The following is a 25187-nucleotide window of genomic DNA, read 5'->3' as shown; positions in this document are numbered from 1 at the left end:
ACCATAGGAGTACCATGATCATCTACACACTCTACCCTCTTCTATCAAAAATCCATCTTGGTGTTGTGAGCATAGAACCAATCCATGCTAAGAACTACATTTTAAGAACCTAGAGGGGTAATGCTAAGATCTTTCATAGAGATCATGTCTCCAATCTAAATTTGACAACTTCAAATGAAGGAACTAATAAACACTCTAGCTCTTAAGGCTAACTTGACCTCCCAACTCACATCTTGTCAAGCTACCACTAGCCTACAATGCTCCACTACAAATGGAGACATAAAGGAGTCAGTAGCTCTTGAATCAAATAATATGGTAACACTACTACCTCTAATCATACCTATGTCCTCTATGACTATGACTTGATGCTCTGCCCAGCAGCTATCAACCGCTACAAACACATTGTGGGATCTACCCATATCTCCCAATGTCGGCTCTATAGTAGCCCCTCATTGATTGTATATTTTATGCCCATGTGGACACTCTTGGGTTGTATGTCTCATACTCCATGTGGCCTAGACTGGTGTTGTCATTGAGTCCTACTATAACCACCCTTAGAGGACTATTGAGTCCTAGTTGGTGGCATATACAGAGCTTGTGATCTTTGATCCTATTTAGGACCCTAGGATTATCATTGTTTGGGCTTAGAGCTATGATAAGCCTATGAAGGTCTCTGTCTGTGTCCTATTGGGATTTTTGTTGGGGTTGTGGAGCCTCAAAGTACCCTAATAAATATCTTTGATTCCCCTTCCAAGGGATTCTATGATGTCTTGATGAGTGGGTAGAGGAGATCTGGTTCTGAGACCAATCTCATGAAGCCTAAGCCCTACCATGGATATCCTCTGCAACTAGTGCTCTCTCAATAGTGTCCGTCAAATCGATAGGAAAGGCCATGCAAATTGTGTCCTGTATAGACATATTAAGACTAATAAAGTGGTGCATTCACAACTTCTCATCCTTTTGTAATCCACATAAGGAAGGAGCTCAAGAAATCTACTCTCATACTGCATCATGGTGAGACCTCTCTACTATAGGTCATGGAACTATCTATCTAACGCTATCTAAAGTGCACTAAAAGATACATATTCTGAATCTATCCTAGAATATCTCCCAACTAAGTGTCTCTACTCCCACATCACCCCTGGCCTCCTCTTGTCTCCACCAAGTAGAGGATGAACCTCACAAAAGATGAATGACAAGTTGCACTTTCATATTTCTCCCATAGGAGTGCAATCCAAAGAATTTCTCTAAACTCAATAGCCATGCCTCTACCCCTACACCATTAGTAGATCCTAGAAATAAGGGTGGTTGGATTTGTAAGAACTTCTTGGTCTAATCCAATGTATTATGGGGGACTCTCTCCATAGAACATACTACTAGGTTAGGTGGTGGCTCTAGCTAACGTATTGACTCTATCTCATTGTTTGGCTAATCCTCAACATGATTGGATGGAGGTCTCCTACTCCTCTCTCTAACAACTGTCCTATAACCATTTGAAATTTTCTTTTCTACCTACTGAACAACAGTTGGTAACCTCTATTGAACTACTCCAATAAGATTCTAATAGGCATTCAAAATATCCTAGTTGAGGTTTCAAAGTGGCTCGGGTGGTTGCACCTAGTCCTCTCCGTGAATATTTACCTCCTATTCAATCTCAACATGTGCCTCACGAGCACATCTAAGGCCTCTCCCTCATCAGTAACCATTTTGTGTGACAAAAGACATCCTACACAAAGGTCCTAAACATCATCACTACAAACACCTAAGTATATAAACATTAAAGCATATAGAATAGGTCGTAAACATCCTCAAAAGTGTTAAATCAACATAATGCAAATCACCACTTAATATCAAATGATATAAAATCTCTATCTAATCAGCCTAAAATGTATCAAAATATTGCATCATAAAAGCATCAACATATAATGTATCAGTTGTGCTATGATAGGTCAAGGTGGAACCTCACAAAAAGGCCACCTAAATATTCCCTTTCAAACATATCAAAGTCACACAGAGTTTTCTTCACATTGTCTCTCTCAAAAGATCACATACACAATTCATAGTTTTAGCAAACGTATACTATGATACTTCATTCAAGTACATCATTAAAATCTCAAGTTAGATCTTACCCCATTGTTAAACAAAAATATTTTAAAACCTCTCTCGTAGATTCACCACATTGACACATTAATTGGCTCACAATTTCCATGTTCCCATAAACTGCACTTATTATTAGGCCAAGACAATATTCTATAATTGGGCACATAAACCTAAAATTACAACATTGTAATTATAGTCAACACATTCAAGAATTTATATCCTAATGCAAGCCATGCAAGGTTCAATTGACAAGCTCACAAGAATCAACAACATCCATTAGACACAATATTATATATTAAAGTTTGTAGCTTATCCAACTAAGCATTATTAGTTCTTGAGCTATCCTCAAGACATACACTAACACAATACCCATTGTATCATTGTTTGAAGATATAAATTGAATAATATAAATCACAATATTATTAACCCTTTGATCTCATCTATGTCATGTAATACAATAGTCTCATGTTAGTCTTGTCCATTATCTATATAATATGCATACTTGTCACCTATAACAAATTAGATTGCTATTAAAATTTCTAGATTCAATTATGTAAAAAATTTAATCATCAATATTTCATATCACATAGTGATCCATCATCAAGATGCAAAAAAAAAAAAAGGAGAGCATATTATGGATCACAAAGTGTGATCCAAAATGTTGATGATAAAAAAACTTACATAATCAAATTCAAAAATATCAATAGCACTATTGTGGATTGTGGAAATCTAGTAGCTTTGACTAATTATAATCTTGATGGTTAATATAAAGATATAGAAGTATTTAGTATAATATGTAACCTACCAATTCATAATAATTATGCCCCCACATTTGTCCATAGATTCCATTTGTTAATGTGGACTCAATTTGATAATTAAATGAGCGAGAATACTTGTTATTGTCAGGTTGCGAAAGTCTTGAAGCCCCTAAACTCTAACATGCAGACGAAACAATTGAATTGCAGGGACTCGAGGGCAGTGTTTAAATTGTAGGGACTCAAGGGAAGACTACAAACCTATTACCCCTTGGTAAGAAAAAGGTCTTCCATCCACCTAATTTATTTTGCCAATATTATTTGTGTTTCACACTTGCGTAATTTTTCAAAGTGTGAAACAAGCCATTTGGAGGCTTCATATATATATATATATATATATATATATAGTCTTATTCTAGATATTAAATTTGAAAGTTGAGAACTAAATAATACAAAATATAGATTCGAAGCAAAGTTACAAGTCATGAACTTGACCTTATATCTTACAACAATAGGCTTTTGTACAAAATAGAATTTGATCCATGATTTTAAAAAATCATGTAGTAAACATTCTCATTAATAATAACCACTTAGAAGTATTGAGCTTTCACCACCATATATCAGTCAAAGTCCTCTATAAATAAATTTACAAACATTTGTAAAGTTTTTTAAAAAAAATTCAATTGTGATAATGCAATTAGATCAAATGCTTATGTGATAACAATTCTAACTTGAGTTTTTAATTATTATTTTCAAATTAAGAATGATTGTAATTTTTCACTTTTTAAGTAAGAAAGTCTTTTGGAAAAATACTATTGTTTCTAATTGAAGGCAAGCTTAATTCAATCAAACAAGTAGTGACCTCTCTTTGTTTAGTAAAATAAATATTTTGAAGAAAACTATTATTTCTAATTGAAGATCAATTGAATTCAAGTGAATTTAATCTTTCGTTAATAAAAAGATTCTTTTGAAAATATACTATTTTTTTTACTGAAGATAAATTGAATTCAATTGAATCATTACTATAATATGTTTTAAATAATAATTATTTGTTAAATTCATCCTTCAATCTTATTTCTTATAATGATAAACTTTACATGACAAACATTAATCCTTGTAAATTCCTTGTGCATCAAACATACCCATAAAACCAATGACCGTTCTTTAACACTCAAATCAATCAAACACTATAACAATGATCATTTCATAAACATTTGCAAAGCAAGTCTATCTTGGAGTTTTCAAGATGTAACTAGATTAAATTCTGACTATCCAAAGAGATTCAAAGACAGGAGAAAACTAGTTCTATTATAGACTAAGATGATGGTAGTTTTCCCCTTTGAAAAATCTTTCGAAAAAATGCTATTTTATCCAATCATATGCTAGATGAAGTCAATTAATGAATAAATTTGAAAATGATGAGTATAAAAATACAAATATTACAATCAATTTGTTATACCTTCAATGCTCTTAAATTAGTCATGAGATCAATTAGCAGAGCCATCACAGAGGATCTTACATCTTAATTATCCATAAGCAATACGCAGGATCATACTTCGAAAACCTTTTCCTTTAATATTAATAATTTCCTGATATATGTAGCATTTATGTTGGAAGTAATACTTTAATGCACAATATGCTTTCGAATCTTGTTCAACACCACTAAAATGACAGTGGACAAAAATAATTGTAATGCATTGGCAAAGATATAGTTAGAATTCAAGGAAATTAAAAACAAAACGTAACAAAAATTGAAAAAACTTTGAAATCATTAATATTTTAACCAAAAAAAAATTGAGAAAAAAGAGTTCATAAATCTTTATTTATACCTTTAGGATGGAGACTTGTTCACTCTATGGAAAGATATAAATGTTGTTCTTTTTACTCACAATTTTTTTGATATAAATATTGCTATGTACACGAAGGTGTGCATTTGTAATAATGTAATGATGCAGATACAAGTACAAGCGAACAAGGTGGCCTTGGAGGTGGCCCACCTTCAAGAACTTCTTAATCACTGGGGCAATGCCCCTTGTACTATTTCCAAGGTACCTCTAGATGCCTCGATTGATACCACGATGTCCAGGGGCCACCACCAAAGGCGCAGTTCTTCAAGTCGTAGCTCGCACATGCTACGTTTGCAGACTTCCCGCTCGGTTTCCCCACCCTGTAGTGGCATTGGTTGGTCCTCGGCTCCTCCTAGTCCTTGGCAAGTGGTTTCTGGAAAGTGGCCTTTTCGCCTGGAATTGATCCTCTCTCCTCCGCGCCCTGATACGAAGGATGTTGACCAGGCCCCTGATAATGCTGCTAACAGCTGGACTGTTCCCAACTCGCCTGCCAATCCCATGGATGACTAGGGATTTCATGATCGGGATGAACCACCCCCGTCAACTGACCCTATTTTAGCTACTGAGGGGTTGCTTCTTTTATGTGTTTTTTTATGAATAGTTGTTGATTCCGACTTCGGCCGTGTGAACTCTTGCGAGGTGATCTTCTATCCCCTGGCCCCTTTTTGTGAATTGTAATCTCAGTATATTATTTATTAATAGAAAAGGACTATTCATCAAAAAAATTATAACTTCAACACAAGGTTGCATGGGTACGTGGGTACGGGTACGAGTACAGGTACGGGTATTGGTATGCATATTTTTCAAAATAGGGGACGGGGGTACATGTGTATGCCTAATTTTTTCGATATAATTAATATTTTATAGAAAATATAAAAATAAAAATATCTGTCACGAGTCATGAAATTGAGCATTCAAAACAAGAAATTTGAAAATATGAGCCATAAGTCAAATTATTATTATTATTATTATTATTATTATTATTATTATTATATATATATATATATATATATATGAATGTTTAAAGTATTTTTCATAATAGGGATGGAGGTGCTTGGGTATGTCAAACTTATTTAAAAATTATACTTTTATATTTATAAAAAATCTGAAATTGTGAGTCATGACAATGGTTTTTCAAAACAAGACCAGTGATAAAGTTTGCAAATGTAATGTGTTGTTTTTAGTTTCAAATTTGTTATATGTTTGAAATAATAATACATGATAAATGCTTAGATGCATAACAAAGAAGGCACACTTTAAACATGAACAAGAAGATCCTAAATCATATGACAATGACATATTGCAAATGATAAACTTATGACTTGAACAGTGATAAAGTTTATTGTTAATGAGTATCAAAGTTTCAAACTGATTTGGTATTGAATTAAGTTTGATAAACAAGCAGCTAATAAAAAAACAAAAAAACAAAAAAAAAATCAAAATCTTAATCGAGGTCCTTAGCTATGATGCTCTCCACCGAGTACCCAGTACGTGGGGTACGTGTACCCGGTACTTGGGTACGTAGGTACGAGTACCAGGGGTGTGGGTACAAGTACCTGTGCAACCTTGCTTCAACATGATTTATTAGACTTTTTTTTGGAAATATATGCTATAACAGTTTGTGGCAGAAAGTATGGTTTTTTAGATGGAAAATAACCATTCTATAATCCAATTTCCAATTAATTTTATTTATTTTTTTACGAAGGAAAAAAGTTAAAACAATCAATCATTGGAGAAGCTGCTTTTGCAGTTTAAATCGTGGCACCCTCCAAGGCAAAATAATAGACTCTAATCCAAAACTTTAAAAAATGCTTGGCTCCATTTACCATTTCCAAGTTCAAGTAATTAAGCCGATAGGCTTATTGTGGGAGCTTTGCTCCTCAATTTGCTTTTTTTGCACGGAAATGTTGTAAGACCGGATGGAAATATTGTAAGACTTCACGGTTTTATGATTTTCCGTTGATCTAAAAGACTCAGTTAAAAAAAATTGGAGTTTCCTTTATCATTGTTACTTTTGTAGGAAAGTTTCTAACTTCTATTTCTTCTTCAAAAGTTTTTATTTCTTCTTCCATTTATCTTAAATGTTTATCAATTAACCTAATTTTTCTCTCATTTTTTATCTTGTGTAGGTTCTATTGGATTTCCTATCAACAATTTTGGTTATTCTATCTTCTGTGCATGTTCAAAAAAAAAAAATTCATATATGCAGTTATTATAATGTCATAAGTTTATATACTAGTTTGAATTGCTTGACAAGTTTATCATAATAATAAGTACATAATGAGTAGTTACAAAATGTATGCATATAGATTATAACAATTTTATATATTCGTTTGAATTGTTTGACAAGTTTCATATAGTAATAAATGCATAGTGAGCAATTACAAAATGCATGCATATTGATTATAGAGAAGTTGAGGAAGCAAATAGAAATGGTAATACATGCATGACAAAAAATAAATATGAACAAGATTAAATCATATTAGTTTTGTTTCAATTTATATATTGTTCAAATCATTTTTGATAGCTTCGATTTGATTTGCAAATATATCCATTTCTAAATATATGTACTCATAAATCTGTGTTATTTATGAAAGATCTTGAAAATCTATTATTTTTATTATCAAATATATTGGCAATGATTCATATTTTTTTCAATAAATCTTAAAAATAATAAAGATAGTTAATTTATATACACATTTTGATTTTAAAATTAAAAAATTAAATTATCTTAAATTAAAACTTGAAAAGCATAAAGTAAATAGAATACAAAATTTTAAAAGACAAAAAAAATTGCATTTGTATCTAGATTTTATATTTAGAACTATTGATTAAGAAAAAATATTGAAAGATTGTTTTCATATCAATTACAATTTGAAATTATATGCATGCAAAAATATAAAATAGAATACAAATATTTATATTGTTAAAAAATATATAAAGTTCGCATTAAGTCTAGATTTTTAGTTTTTTGGTTTTAAATTTAAGTTGATTCATTTTAGAAAATTGAAAATATAATTTAATATAATTCTAATTTTTTAAATAATATATAAGGAAGAAGAAAAATTAAAATATATATATCTAGCACATATATATTTATATTTTTTGGATTTAGTAATTATTAAGATAAAAATAAAATGTATGAAAAAATGTAGTTTACATTTCTTCAATAGATATAGACATATTTCCTTTGTAAGTAGATTTTAGTTTTAAATTTGTAGTTTAATGTTATCATTTGATTTTTTACATAAAAATAATTTCAAATTTAGAAAAGTTTGTTATATACATAGATTAGTTTCTATATTTTTTATAAATTCTAATACAAATGTTGTTTAGAGTATAAATATAAAATAATTGTTTTCTTATCAATATGCATGCAAAAGCATAAAATCTAAAAATAAATAAATATAGAAAGGTAACATTTAAGTATAGATTTCAAATTTTTAGTTTTTAATTTATGTTGATTCATTTTGAGAAATAGATATAGAACTTTGTTTAGTTCTAAAATTTGAAATGATTTACAAACTAGAAGAAAAATTAAAATATATGCTATACAAATTTATTTCTATTTTTTTTTTAAATCATTTCTATTTTTTAATTTAGTTAAGTATTAAGATAAAAATGAAATGCATGCAATTAAATATTGTTTACTACTTTTAATAAATAGAGAAATTTTATTTGTATCTAGGTTTTAGTTGTAAAATTATAGTTTAATTTTATAATTTGAAATTTTTTACATTAAAAGGATTTGAAATTTAGAAATGTTTGTCATATATGTAAATTAATTTCTATTTCTTTTTTATTTTCATAATTTTCACAATTATTTATTTATTTAAAATAAATTATTTTATTTTAATTCCAACATAATACATAATATAAGCATTTATTTACCTATGTTATAATAATGTATTCTAAGATCATTATATTCTCACAACTTATAGAGCTATCCATTATGTAAATCCTAACAATAACCATAATCTCAATCCTAACTATAATCATAATCCCAATTTTAACAATAATCATTTTCCCAAACCCTTAACCCTAGGCTAAACCTTAATCCAAACTTTAAACCATAATGTAACTACAATGTGACCTTAACTATGGCTTAAACCTTAAACATAATCTTAATCCTGACTTAATTCAATATTGTCTATGGATTGAAAATTGTATTCACCTACTAAAAATATAAATCCATCTATCTTAATAAATTAACCATTAACCTAAAATTAAGCTTTATTAAATCATACTTAGAAATTGAACCCTTACTCTAGAAATAATGAGTTTTCAATATTGTCCAAAATCTTCTCCAATAAATTAAGCTTTTAACCTAACTTGAACACTTACACATAAACAAGTTAACCCTAATCTTACACTATGTAATTGATTTTAAGAAATGTTTGTGTACTATTGCATTAATCCTAAGTGATATTAAAAATTTAAGATATATTTAAATCATAATCCTAAATCTAATCTTGGCCAACTTGAAACATGTAACCTCAAACTTAACTCTAACCCTAATTAAATATTAAGTTAAATTGTAAACCTAATCTACTTATAATTCTAAATTTAACCATAATAGTTCTTTGTTTCCTTTCATTCAATTACACAAATCATTCCTATCGGTACATAAACACGCATCTGCTAGTGACAGGGATTTTCATACATGTGCAAATCTTAGTCTGACATAGTTCTGTATGATAGGGAATTTGATACACATTGAAGTGTAAGAAATGGTTAGCTGTGATAAAGAATTTCAAAGCCAGCAAATCTTGATTCTTGATGCTACTAATTCCTCATCTAAACCATGAAGAGCATCTATCAAGTGCATCCGCAACGAGGCAGGCCCATTTGACTTTTCCATGCCGATTTCACCTGCAATCCCAAAAAGAGCAAGAGCAAACGCAGTAGCTTCAAATGGAAGGGCTGGGTGTGCTGCAACTAAAGTTGCAATAAGTGCAGTTACAGCACATCCGGATGCTGTGATCTTCTGCATCAGAGGTACTCCATTGCTTACCCCAAGTACTCTTTTCCCATCTGTAACAAGATCTACAGCTCCTGACACTGCAACTATAGCTCCAGTTCTACATGCTAAATCTTTTGCCGCTTCCAGTGCATCTGTTGATATGTGGCTGCTGTCCGTCCCCTTCATTATTCACATTAGGACAAGAGAAGCATAAGAAAATGACTTTGAAATGCACATATATAAACGTTATATCTACTGGTCTAGAGAGCTCTATCCCCACCCCTGTCCATTTCACAAATTTAGTCAAGCAACAGTAATGAATCCGCAACGAAGACTTAGAAAAGGTTTTAGCAAGCCACAAATAGCATCTCACAAAACACACAAAAGAACAATTAATCTACAGGAAAGTATTCATCAAATAAAATAGTAGAATAAAACTACACTCAGCAATTAGTAAGAACAATCGGTTAAAAGAAAGGTTGCACCCAGTTCTACGGGAAAGTATTCATCAAGTAAAATAGTAGAATAAGACTACACTCTGCAATTAGTAAGAACAATTGGTTAAAAGAAAGGTTGCACCAAGATGGAAGTACTGGGAGACTCCAGAGGATGGTAACGATACCGATACAGCTATTTTTGAAGAGAGGCGACGGTACTGGAAAATGCCAATTTTTCAAATTAGATTTTCGTAATTTAAAAACAAAATGAAAATAGGTATATATTTGTAAAATTAATTAGGAATAAAAGAAAAGGTGTATAAGGAAATTAAAGGCAATAACCTAAACCAGATAGTTGAATCTTTCTACACTGCCGATCCTTTGCTGTTTTACGTGATTATATATATGAGAATGTGAATAAAGATTATATATACTATATGAGAATATGAATAAAGACATACAAGAATGAAGAAAGAAAATGTATCTCATAGAAAAATTATCGGCTCTCAAGGATCTAATAGAATTCACCACCATTGTGTATAGGGCAAAGTCTACATTAAAAATTTAAAAGAGCAAAAAGAAAATGAACAATATGAATATCTTTTAAGTTTTGCATTGAACTGTGAATAGTTAAAATGGCAAAAACTTGCGGCCTCGTTAGCTCGGTTGACTCCTGCCCTGTGTTGGTTCCTATTTTTCCTTCTATAGTGTGTTTATTTTCCAACTTTCCAGTGCATTTAACTTTTAATTTTTACCCATTTTTGTTTTATTTGTGTGGGAGACAGCAGAAGACCACGGTTTAAAGTCTCCTGCAAACGGAGACGACTTCAGCAAGGTCTCAGATATTGGAGATGTGTCTCAATCTCCAAGACGTGTCCCCAGGGGTCAGAGACAGGTCTCTGTGCAACTACTTTAACACATAAAAGAGATTTGTCAATTACATGCTGCTGAAAAACAGTCTAATGGTTCTATAATGATATCTACTGCCAACTCAATAATGTGGTAAACAGATTCACAATTATTTAGTTTTTTAATAACTACAAGATAAACAAAGTGAGTGAGCAATTAGATGAGTTAAGAGGTACTTGTCCTCTTTCTGAAATTAAGACATCACAAGACTGTAAAAACAAGGTGGACGTACCCTGAGGTCCCACTAAGAAGGCTCCACAGATTCTTTCAGCGATCACTGCTGAGTAAAATCAGGGACATTTGTAGGGCAGAGTTGCCGGAAACTCCTTTGTCCCTCCTTGGGCACGCATATCCCCGTATCCAATTTGAAAACGTATCCAGTACTGCTCGGATACACCTCGAATATTGTACCCATGTCTGCCTAATAAACTTGATTTTCCAACCGAACCAAACACTATGGGATTTGCTTTTTTTTCTAAAGATTTGATGTAGATCTTCCCTTTAATGTTTAAAAAATATATATTAAAGCAATTTTTTTTAATAAAAAATAGTATTAAAAAAAGCCTCCACTGGATGAGAAAGACAAATAAAATGTTTTTTCTATTTCAGCAACCCGTTTTTGGGTTATCTTCTAATGCAACTCTACTGTGTTTACAAATTGTAAAGCATTAAATTAACTTAGAAATATTTACGTAGCATTTATGCGTCGCTATTACTTTAGAAGTAATGAAAATCTCCTACAATAACTTAGAAAACTATAAATAATTGGTCCCCTGGATTTGATTGTGCGCGCTTTTTTTACCATCAACATTTCGGATCATACTACATGATCCATCATCTCTACTCCTGCACTTTCTCATCCTGATGATGGATCATGTAGTATGATCCGAAACGTTGATGGTTAAAAAAGCACACACAATCAAATCCAGAAGACCAATTATTTACAAATGGATTGTGGAAATTTGATAATGTTAATTAGAAAACTATGTTAAATATATGTATATGTATTATTTATTAATGTTGTGTCCAGCCATATCCATATTGGGTGTCTAAATTAATGGCCGTATCTGTACCCAATACTGTTTCCATATTTGTATCCGTATCCGTATCCGTGCAACTTTGTTGTAGGGTAATATGATCCATAAGACATCACATCAAAGGATGTTTTTCAGGGATTTTGGTCCTAAGGAAGTGATTTGTTAACAGCTTTCCCCACATTACTACCAAATGTTTTGGAGGGAAACTACAGGGAAAATTTAGTACATAAATTGCTGCTCGAGTGATTGCTGCATCTTAGCTCTCTCCGCCATCCATGATAAACTGTTACTACTCAAAGTATGACTATGTTTGACATAGCAAATTGTTCTTCACATAATCATATAATAAAGCTGATTTTATACGATAGAAGGGTATCATTCTAACAAAAAGAGAGCTGTATATGATTTGCCAACCACATTGAACAGATATAATGAAACATGGATAGTTAATCAACAATAGAGCTTTGTCACTAAAACATAAAACCAGTCTCAGTGGCCTGCAATTGTCTTTCCTTGTCCAGCATCTTTATTTGATGGAATTGCAGAAACACTAGAGGAATATTATATTTCAGGTTAAGCCAATAAATTAAATCGCTATAGTTCCCAACTTGTAGAATTTTGAATATGTTTTATCTCATTCCTCATTAATGTATATATATTATTCAATTTTATCAACTGTAGTATAGACTACAGACATAAAATGCACTCATGTTAAGTTGTGAAGCGAGTGGAACTAATGATGAAAGGCCATGTATTTAATAGAAAGATACAGGTTCAAATACATAGGAGGGTACATTATGTACACACAGGTAAATGATATATCAAAAAAATGGAAAATACAATTCCCTCATGGGGTTTCAAGATAGTTCACATGTACCAACCAGGATTCTCACTTGGTTATGACCTGAGAAAGCGCTATATTTATCTTCACCTTCTAGATAGAGTAGAGTGACAAGCTATAGTCTAATGTAGTAATCATGAATATTTAATAAGGAGATCTATATGATTTTTGTTTCATCTAGTTTTAAGGATCGGCAGTGCTAATCATCACTAACAGTAGAGGAAAGCTGTGGGGAACTATCAGCAGAGCTCGAGCCTCGAATATATGGAGATGGAAATTGATTGCAGTTTCCACTGCTTCTTCAATCCCTAAGGAGGTCTGTTTTTCTCATTCTGACCAGAAAGGCATGACAGCAAGTATAAAAAAGTGCATTCAGGCAGATGTCCATTTGACAGACAATATCAATGTAGGCCAGGATGGGGTACACAGGTGTGGCTCTATGCCGGCTTATCCAATAGCTCTAAGCAAGCAATGTGAAGAGGATGGTAAAGATATGGAGCAAGTCAATGTGGAAGCAGATAGGGATGCAGCCCTAGATTTTGTCAGCATAAGAAATGTTTTAAAGGGACATTGGATACGTAGGTAATGGTGGCAAACTAAATGTCCAGGTTTGTGTTGATCCCATGCTTTGGTTTACATGTAGTGCTTGTGCTGGGCAACAGAGCCTACAGAGCCTCGAGACAAGGAGCAGTGGGGCCTTTTGCAGGGATGAAGAGATGGGAGGACCAGGGCCCTGGATTTAGGGATGGTGACAGGACGGTGAGAGGCAGGGATTTGGAGCAGCAACACCATCAGGGTTCAGGGGAAGCATCCTTTATAAAGTTTGGGGGTAGAGATACAAATGCAGTCTTGTCCAAATTAAGGCCTTCAAAACCACACAAACATTCATGATGCGCACCATTTTCACAAATTAATCACAATGCTTTCAACACCAAGTCCTTACTATTTCTAACCAAATCTTCATCCAGAAAACTAATAGTAAAGCTAAAGTATCTGACTGTTTAAATGATGAGAGATATGCAGTTTTCCAGTATTCCACAAAGACTTGGCATTTCCTCTTGCTCTCCCTCTTCCTAGTGCTTATACCGAACCAAATGAAGATTTGGCTAGTACTCTCACTTTCCCTATCCTAATACTCTTGCTATTGCAGCCTTTCTTACTTTTTGTGACTGCTTAGGGTGTGGGTGAGGCCATAAACCATTGAGGTTAGGGTTATTAAATAAAAACATTAATAAAAACTGATTTTTTTTAAGAAAGTGTCACCTGAATGACATGGTGATGAGGGCTCCAAACCAAGTCCTAGAAGAAAATGACAAAAAGAGATTTCTACTATCAAATGTAAGAGATCCGTAAATAGACATTACAAACGGGAAGATCATGCTACATGCCCGCTACAACACAATCAAACTCTGGAAAACCCCCTTTCTCACAATACAACCTTCTCCCTCCCAAAACTACCCTCCCCCTTGAAGATGGGTCCCAAATAATCTATTGTTTGGTTTGGCGCCAAAAATTGTAATTTGAATTTCAAAATTTGGCCGTTAGGCGCCAAAACAGAATTCAAAATTTGAATTTGAGCCAGATTCAAAAATGGGTAAGTTACCCAAAAATTAGCCAACTTTGGAGGATAACTTTTTGATCTGAGTGTCTGATTGATGTGCTGTTTGAAGCGACAGAAAGCTGTCTGAGTGAACTATACCTCTACAAGTGCGCTCTACCCATCCGGCACGTTTTCGAGGCACTACGAGACCATGTAGTGCCTCAAACCTGTCTTGGAAGATTTTATTTTTTGATCCTTAACAACTTAAAATCTTAATAACTTTCAAACAATGGATTATTGAACCTGATTTTTTCACCAAAGTGCTTACTTTTCCATTTCCAAGGTTCCTTTAAACTTTTATCTCCATCTGCCTTAAAATTTGAACTTACTAAAAGTAAAGGTTTGACCCAAAAATGCGGCAGTGGAAATCTGAGAGTCGGAATATCTAATTCACCCAAATGGATATCCAGAAATGCAAAATCTTTGAAAAGATATCATCAAAAACCATTTTTTTTGGGTGATGCAGGATTGCCTTGTTGGATGCTCCTGCATCAGTGGGAGATGCTTGGGCCTCTTTGGTGCATTCAAGCAAGGTAGCTGAATCCCTGAGAGTCCAAGGGCATCCCACAACTCCTGCATCATGTAGGGAATGCTTGGGCATTTTTGGTGCATTCAAGGAAGGTAGATAAGCCCCCAAAAGTCCTAGGACATCCCACAGCTCCAAAACAGGGGAATAGTAAATACCCTTTGAATGTCCACTCTTTTAGTGAGGTAGCCCAGGGTATCCCCTAATAAGTGGTGGTGGTGGCGGTGCAGTGGAGGGCATTCCTCTAGAGTCCCTACCAGAAAATCAGACCAAAACCAGTTTGAACTTCAAACTCACAACAAATCAGACCAAAACAAAGTGAAGAGTGAAAAATTGAGGTGTTAAGGAAAATTACGAGGGTTGGTAAAAATGAAAGTGTGAAAGAAAAATATTAAGAGGGGTTGGAATCCGACCAACTCTTGAGATTCTTAATCTCAAGAAGGGACAAAATTGAAAATTCTGAAGAGGGTAAATCCCAACCTATCTATGATTCCCACCATGTCATTGACTCCCAATCACGAAAAATTGAAGAAAACAAAATTCCAAGGCAAGATGGCAATGACATTTGGGGAAATCATGGCTTATACCAGAATAGAGAACAGACCAATTTAGCTTCAAAATGTCTCAATCACAAATTGAAATTGGTGAGCTTTAAAAAACGACCATTGAGGAAGGTTGAACGGGGGAAGCTGATAAGTATGAGATATTTTCTACAAGTCAAATTACAATATTGCTATTAGATTAAACTGTGTAGTTTCTTTTTTAGTCAAACTCGTTGACTCATGTTTCATAAGCAGTGGTTCATACGAACCCCTCTCATGAGAATGACTGCAACACTTAGCACTCATTGGATTTAGGTGATACTCATAGACGTGAAGCATCGAGACTTATGAGGAGGTCGCCCAACCCAGTACTACTTACTCCATCTTGAGCACGCTTAACTACAGAGTTTCCTCAATGGTTAAACTTGCTTTGCTTGGCTAAGGGAAAGCTGGACACAAACTGGTGATAAATTTAAAAATTAATCCCAACTAAGGGATGGAATCCACCCCCTAGTTAGAATTTGTAATCCTAGCAATCACCTAATCTCCACCCAGAATTAAACTTAGACAAAATCAGATCGCTGGGAAGATTTGAGAAAGTTGCAGGACATGGTCTCAAGACTAAAACTGACCTTTTCATTCCAATAAAAGTCAGCCTCAAAGGAAGAATACAAGGTTTAAATTTAAATGATTTTTATTGGTAAAGAAGGGAGCAAATCGGCCCAAATAGACATGCCTCTTCATCTTCTGTGGATCACTTATCTAAGGGAGGTGGAGATAAATCATTTTCTCACCAACTACAAACAGATCTACCTCTCTAAAGGGCAGCGACTTCCCTTGCACCCAATCTACAAACTATAGAGGCCACGATTTCATCTTTAGCAGCAATTGGAGGACATAGACATTGATTTTGGAGTTTTGGAGAGAACTATCATTGATTTTGCATCAAAGATAAAGTGCTGAAAAGAAGCTAAATTTGGGCTTAGAAACAAAGAAAATCAGACCTTAAAAAATAGAAAATTTATGATCATAATGCAGTTTGCCTCCTTGTTTTGATGTAGAAGAAAAGGTTGATACAGTTATATTTCATGCAAGCTTTCAGATTTCCTCCATTTCATTTATACTCGTAATTTTGTGAGCTCAATTAAATTTTCCTTCTATTTTTTCAAGGTAGTCTATGAAACAAATGGGTGCTACAAGAACAAGTTTGAGAATTAAAGGCAATATCAAGATGGAGCAGAAAAAATCAGAATTTACAAGGGAATAAATTGTCAAAACTTGAATTTCCGCCGGAAATCCAAGTTTGCTTTGAAGGATCCAGGTAAATGAAAATCTTCACCACTTCAAAAAGATCAATGTAAAGGCATTTAAAGAGACATCAAGTTTGCAAGTGCGATCAAATTCAATCATGGTGATAAGAAGAAAATTTTGAAGGATGAAAATGAAAAAAAAAATTGAGAAGATGAAGCAATTTGGGAAAATGTCATCACTATTGAAGGCTTGTTAATGTTGAGTATCAAGAAATATTCTCATCACCGAAGAATTGATCAAGTCTATCAAATAAAAAAGTTGAGTTGGCACCCATTTGTATTCTACTAGTCAAAAAATTATGGTTACTTGTGTTTAAGCACACTCAATCATATTATGCCAAGTGTACAATTTTCTCATTGGCTCTCAAAAGTATTGAAATTTTCTTATTGGCCAACAGGATGGTGCCTTCATATAATTAGATGACAGTGTGGCCACCCTAAATAGAATTAGTAATGGATTAATCTTGGCCCTTGATCTCGAATTGATCTGGGCCCTTCCTTGTAATGGAGCAATTATAAAAGTACAAGGCCTTCTCATTTGTACAAGATAGCACCTGCCTACACCTAGTTGACGACGAAGCAAGGATTGGTTAGAGGTTCACCCCATCATCAACATTGTCTTGCACCTTACAATTAGATAGAATTTCTAATCCCTTATTACTTTGCAAGTTATTTGATTGGAAGTTATTGAAGAAGTTAAAGTCAAATTGATATCCATTAATGAACAGTATAAGTCCCTTTGTGATAGCCAATGTATGACGTTGTCTAATTTTATCACAAAATCCATATACATTGCTTAGCATATGAGCACCCTTATTCAAGACAGATTAGAAAGTTGGAGTTTCATCCCGGAGTATTATGTATTCGATTATACATGTTGTAATGGAACAAAACTCACATCAACACTGCCCCTTTTTAATAAATTAATTTTATTAAATGTTTAATGGTATTTCTAAATACCTTACAATTGAGAAAATACTTGATGCTTGTTTCATATGCCCTGAATTATGAAGTGGGTCCCACGGACTTGTAAATAAAAAAATTGATACAATTGGCATGTTGGGAAAATTGGAAAAAAAAATTGAGGGTCAGTGGTGATTTTTTGGAGCCACTTGTTCACATGTACGGCCTAGTTGAATGTTTTTCTTCCATGGAGCATAACTTGGGCATATGGAGCTGAATATTTGACTTATAGTCGTTGAAAGCTCAATTCAATGCTATACATGTTTTTATCATTAGATTTTCCGGATTTTGTTGTTTGCGTAGTAAGATGTGATCTGGAAGATGGGGTTACCTTGACGACTTTGAGAGGTCATAACTTGAGCATACAAACTTGTATTTTGGACTTTGAATAGTAGATGGAGAGCTCTAAACTTTGGTTCAAATTTGGCGAAGCTTTGACATGCTATATTTTATGTTGATATTTTGATATGACTTGTTTATGGATTTAGCTATGATAGCATTATGATTTTATGACATGTTTCATATTGGAAATTTGACAATTATGTCATTGTATACTCAATTTGTATCTCAATTTGCTATCATGTTGACATAGTTATCAGTATTTGATTTGGATATTATGTTGCAATGTTGGGTCTACAAGTTGCGCAATTTAGTAGCTGGTACACATTTCATTGTTGATGCATATTCAGATTGGTGGGATGGTTTTGTCATAGGATTTGCTGATTTTTTTTCATGTAGAGATGTTACCAGGTAAATCATGTGGAGGACCTATGGTGTTGACTATGTAATGCTAATAGGTTGGGCACACTAAGATTTATATGCTTTTTTTGTGGATGTGGCCATGGTGCCACAAATGTTTCTTGTGTTTAGGGATTTTGGCATGACATGATTGGATTTGCAAGTACTTTGATTGGTGATCATTTGATTGGATTCATAATTTGGTTATGGCAGCATATCTTGTTTGAGAGTCATGATTACTTTGGTTTCTTTTGGGAAGCTCATGATTGCTAGCTTTGATTTCTTTGACGGTGTGAGGCCTTGGTTGATTCTCATATTAAAGGATGGATTTATCATAATGTCATGGATAGCTTGTATATGCTTTCAGTGGAAGCTTTTGAAAGTGATGATATGGTGGTATAGGATTGCTTCTTGATTGTTTGTTGGCAGGTTTGTATCTTCTTGATAGGAGATCTTGGTTTCACTTAATGTTAGTAACATATTAGTTGTGTGTGTAGACCTGGATGCTCTTCATTTAGGAGATGGATATCATGGTGTCATGTGTGACTCGAGATGATGGTTTAGTGGGAATTGTTGGCAGCGATTGTGTTTTGGTGTTTGTAGATGTTGTGTAATGTTTCTCTTGTGCCTAGCAAATCAATAAAATAAATAAAGACTAATGCTAGTTTATTATCTATTCTCCCCATAGGCTAAACCATTAAGTTAATAAAGGGGGTTAAGTTTTTTATTAACAAAAGGAGGAATAAGCTATAGCTATTGCTAATATGAATTTAATTATTCAATGATAATTATTAAAAAGGGACCAATTTAAGTTATAGGGTGAATTATTAAATGTAAGGCAAATATTATTATTTGCCCAAGTTGCTAAATAAAAGAATTAGAAAAAGGAAATCAGGAAATCAATAGTTTTTGGCTGGAAATTTTTATAAAAGGTTCAATTGCGGTTTTAAGTCTCATTCTATTATGATATGTTGATTCGATACTTGATGATTTCTCCATTGTTGCTGGTTTGACAGTAGCAGCCATATCTAAGGACAGAAACCTTTGGATATTCATAGGTTGGATGGAAACCCAACTCTACTTGAGAGGTGGGCTCACTCATGGCTCATCATTGAACAGATTTGCATCATTTTAAACAGGTATTGGAGGAAACTTTATGTATGTTCTAGCATTGTAATAACAGTATATTTGATGTAACAGCCATGTATGTTTAATATCAAAATCATTATCAATAGATTTGTGTTTGTAATCACTTATTTTCTTGGAAATCTATATCGTTTCCTTACATGTTTAGTTTGCATGCTATTATTTTGCAATGAAGTAAAACATTAAAAAAATTGAAAACCCAAAAAGATTTGAAACAAAGTTCCTAGACTTGGACCTGGCCCTAACTCAGCAAGGGTAACTCAACTCGTGAACTGGCTCGGACTCGGCCATGACTTGGCAATGACTTAGCAAAGCGATAAAAACCTTGAAACTTTTATAAAGATTTTTCACCCTTCTGTTATCATAGATTGAAATCGGCAGCAATGACCCATCTCACTGTACCGGACCCGTTAAGGCTGACCTAGGATACTCGCCCGACTCGCGGAGAGTCTTGGAACTATGATTTGAAATAATATCCTAAATTGGGATATTTCAGACTCAAAAATAACAACATGCAAAGGAAACAATATAGATTTCCAAGGAAATAAGTGATTTCAAACACAAAAATATAGATAATGATTGTGATATAAAAAATGTATGGCTAATACATCAACTACATTGTAGTTATAATGCTAGAACATGCATAAATTTCCTCGAAAACCTATTTAAAATGATGCAAATCTGCTCAATGATGAGCCTTGAGTGAGCCCACCTCTCAAGTAGTGTTGGGTTTCCGTCCTTAAATATGGCTGCTACTGTCAAACCAGCAATAATGGGGAAGTTATTAAGTATCAAATCAACATATCATAATAGAATGAGTGTCAAAACCCCAACCAAACCTTTTATCGGAATCCTTAAACAAAATACTATTGATTTCCTTCTACTGATTCTTTTATTTGGCAACTTGCGCAAACAATAATTTTTTACCTCACATCAATAATTCACCCCCATGGCCTAGGAAAGACAAGTCACAACTTAAGTTGACCCCTTTTTAACAATTAACAATGACTAATAAAATTCTTATTAGCAATTAATATAGTTTTTTCCTCCTTTTATTTAATTAAAAACTTAAAACCTCTTTATTAACTTAATGCTTTAGCCTATGGGGAGAATAAATAATAGGCTAGCATGTAATGCCCCACCTGGAGATCCTTGGAACAAGGATTCAATACAAACCAAGATAAAAAAATTTACTAATATGAATGCACATGACAACATCATACAGGGATCAAAAAGATTGCAACGGAAGACTTAACCACAATCCCAACATCCAACGAATCTCCAAATGCCACTACCTAACTAACACGACCAAACTGAAGGACAAAAACCAAAGATGACATCAGGACACAAAAACTCTAATCTGTCGAATCAAGGAACCACTAGCATTCCTAAAGGGTACTCAAAAGTTCAAATTACATTCTCTGAAAAACAACAGAGATGCCCCCAGTTTTTCATGCAACAAAATAAAAACTGACAGTCTCACGCGAGGAAGTAACTCTTCGCGCAAGAAAGTACACTGAGCCACACAAGGAAACACCATCTCGCATGAGAACATGCTTGGCCCAGCAGCCAAAACACCCAAAACTAGTGTGGGGTTTCACGCGAGGATGCACCATAAGTCGTGTGATGAAACCTAGCACACCACGCGAACATTTGTATGCTTGCGCGAGAAAGTACAATTTCGTGCGAGGATACAAATCGGCAAGCCAGAAAACATAAAGTTAAAAAACTAGGAAATTTCCTCCACACCAAGGAGTATTGGATCCACAAATCGAGGCAAGGACACTCGAATACCATAATTGCATGAAGGAACTACATCCTACCATCTGAAACAAAACAGTAAAAGAATGCACTAAAAGCAACATCACAGTATACAAAAATAACATCACAATGTACAAGAATAACCAAACTCATGCACAGTTCCTCCCAACCATAATAGCATCCTGAGACCCTGAAGGTCCTAGCCATCCCTCACGCGTAACATCCCGAACTACCTATCGGATCGTTAAAGCTGTCTTATGAGGACGTTACTACTAAAATGTACTACATCATAAGAATAAGGAAATCTAACATGCTAAAAGTAAAGCATAAGATAATCCCACAAATCAAACTCATCATCTAACATATGTTGAATATCATAATACAAGAATGCGTCAAATAAACTAACATCATCTAACATGATATCCAAGCATTCCAATGAAAGCATAAATCACAAGATAACATACTCCAGAACTTGAAGTACCAAATGACACAACAAGCAACAGTCGCACTAGGATAAAAGATTGTCTCTATACACTAGTCCCCAGCAGTGGTGAAGGTAGCTATGCCTCCCAACCACATGGAACCCATAGGTCACTCCCGTCGTGCTGATGGAGATAATGATCCAACTCCCAAATACACATAAAGCACAACGTCCATGGCTAACACTCACGCCAGATAGTAATGATAACTGAAATCAAGAACATGAGACAATGCATGTATTACAGGTCCTGGTCAGACACTCAATCAGTTACTATGTAGGAGCTAACATCATGGAGAGTCGCTCGGCATTGAAAAGCCCAATCTTGGATTGTGTGGTTCAACTTCTCAATGGAAGGCTCTCACACATCACTTTATTATGTTTTACTAACAACCCAATATTTTATTTAGTTATCACTTATTTAAAACTTCCTCTGCCAACCCTCTGAGCACAATGATCACCACGCTGTGAGATAGAAGCCCCCTCCATATGCTACCCTACCCTACCCATGCTCATCAAATGATGAGTACCCATAGGCATGCATATTCCCAACCCAACCCCAATGATCTTAACTTTCGGAAGTACCACAGAAGATCAGGCCTCACAAGTCACTCAAAAAATGCACACGTACGTGTTCATGTGTGGCGCACCACCATCACAAAAATCATAACACAAGGACTGGATGAGAACACAATGCAAATAAAACATTGAACTGAAAACAAAATCAAGAGGACGGATTCTACACGAATGCCAAAGAACAATAAAACCATACATCATGAACTCACTCAATCGGCCTCAATCTGGGAGTATGGATTCTACACAAATTTCAATAATGCAACAAGACCAAACATCATGAACTCACTTAACCAGCCTCAATCCGAGAGGATGGATTCTACATGAATCTTAATGTCCATGAAACAATAACAAGGGTCCAAAAAAAACCATAACACCAAGTATAAAATCACTCAACCGAACACAAGATCAGAGTACGAATGCAACACATCCCAATGCAAACATAAAAGTACAACAATAGTCTAAGTGACATCCTATGGATAATCCAAGTCCACAACCTACATCATGCCAAGAAAACCCTAGAAAACTAGGTGGCATGCAAATTGAGGTAAAAAACCTCAAAACTCATAAACTTCGAAATTAAAACCCATTTGGTCTTAGGGCACAAAAGCCACAAATATCAAATAAAATCTAGGTTTGGAGTCCATATGAAAAACGACCAGCATAATGGTGCAAAACCCCAAACCCTCATCCCGGAAAATAGGAAAATGCACATACCCACCCAATCGGGTAGAACTAGCATACAGAAACAAAGGGGAACACTAGTTCTTAGCCTCCTAACAAACAGCTACCAAAAACAAAAGTAGAAACAGAACCGAAACAATAAAATGAGAGAGCCCTACCTCACAGCCAAAAGAGGCAAAATAGAAATTTTAACCATAAAATAAAAATCTTGTAGAAGTAGTCGAAAATTGCAACAATCCAAAGTCTCTTTGAGCTAAATCCAACGAGACCGATCTTGTGACGATCCCACACTCATAACTCCCACAACAAACAACACAATAATTCCTCATCAAGAGGATTTTGGGTTTTACTCTCAAACTTTCTAATTCAAAAGTGAGAAGTGAGGAATTAAATTCCTTTGTGGATACTTATTCATTTTTCAAGTGAATAATCGATTAGGGCAAATAACCAGCCAACCTACTTAAACCCCAAATCAACCCAAATGAAAACTGGCAATTCCAAGTAATTGGAACTCATCTATGGCAAAGTTTCCAAAAATTGAAATTAAAACAAATAAGTCCAAAAACCCCAAAATCACAGAAATTCCTTAATAACTTTCACAACAAATGCGAACCTCTAAATGCACAGACACGCTCACGGGTCTAATCACATGATGCAAATGAGTCTGGATTTAATCAAATCACCGAAAGGTTTAATTTAAACATTTAAATAAGATACGTCGACCATAGAGGGACAACACTGGTAAAATTAAAACAGTTGAATGAGAATCATTAACTCCATATGCCACTGCCAAGGATATAAATCCTGCACACTAAACAACACAATCAAGTGCAATTGCATATAATAACATAGCTCAAGCAATAAATGCATTAATCATCCAATTTAACCATTTATTCAATTATGCTGAAATAATCTATTTACATTACTCACTTTCGCATAAAGTATAACAAAGCAAGAATGAAGTAAATAACCATAGCATTAAACCCACATCTAACATAATCAAAGATATGCCCAAATACTAGATAACCAGATATCATCATAGAACATGCTATCATCTCAAAAGAAAGCATCATCATGCAGAAATGATCAACTGAACAACATAGTAATCTAACATAGACAATTTATTTCTAATTATTTAAGCATTTAATAATGGTTGTTTAAACAACATGAAAAGGCACTTAAAACACATAAGCGAACACAGTCATATACATGACTGGCCACTGCTATAGGAACCTAGTCCAGTGTAGCAAGGTAATAATACACAGTGCAATCTCTGCACACATCTCAAAGTAATCATGGAACATCATAATACCACATTGATCCTAGTAACCATTGGCACAAACCTCAATGAACCATCTAACACATCATAATCTCATAAATCAGCCATAAGCATAATCAAAGCGACTAATATAGTAACATAAATCAAATCACCTCAAGGGTGTAGAAGACTCATGGTCCCAATCATGATCACTCACCAAGCAAGATCATCAAGGTTGCATCCATTAGGATGACTTCCAAAAATCAAATGGGAGAGGCACTACATAGCATTAGTCTTTAATTATTTATTGACCTGCTATGCAAAAAGGGGACATTACATATTGGAGGATGTCTTAGATCCTATTGATGTAGAAAGGGTCTTTCACATCTGTTGGCGCACTAGTAGGTGGTGATTATCTTCATCATGATTGGAGATGTTGACATATGAAGGACTCAAGGGGTCCTTAGTAAAGGTGTACTTTATCTTTTCATTTGACGTGTTTTCCTTGTTTGACAGGATGGTTTCATTATTATGTCATGATACACTCTTAATTCTAGATTTGAGTTTAGACATGATATGGTTATTTGATGTGTTCATGTGGAGCATGTTATCTCTTTCAATAAGATGATTTAGATCGTGTTATCATGTTTATGTTCTTGATTCTGAGTTGGAGCTCTGACATTGATCTTGATTTAGTTTCTTAATATTGAATACACTAA

The 25187-nt window shown here is 34.1% G+C and overlaps 1 protein-coding gene across 1 annotated transcript in view; it reads right to left on the bottom strand.

Moving 5' to 3' along the window:
- Positions 1–9267: 9267 nt before the first annotated feature.
- LOC149577619 (hydroxyethylthiazole kinase family protein) overlaps positions 9268–25187 on the bottom strand; it is a 36519-nt gene continuing 20599 nt past the window's right edge. The window contains exon 2 of the mRNA XM_089824701.1: positions 9268–9845. Within this exon, the coding sequence (XP_089680827.1) occupies positions 9456–9845 (390 nt within the window). The 3' untranslated portion in view covers positions 9268–9455. The remainder of the gene's footprint in view (positions 9846–25187) is intronic.

This window comes from Cupressus sempervirens, chromosome 1 (genome assembly GCF_028749045.1).
Source record: "Cupressus sempervirens isolate cs-2001-9-10 chromosome 1, ASM2874904v1, whole genome shotgun sequence".
Classification (NCBI taxonomy): Eukaryota; Viridiplantae; Streptophyta; class Pinopsida; order Cupressales; family Cupressaceae; genus Cupressus; species Cupressus sempervirens.
The sequence above is the reverse complement of the archived record's forward strand: the minus strand, read 5'-3'. Positions and strand labels throughout refer to the sequence as shown.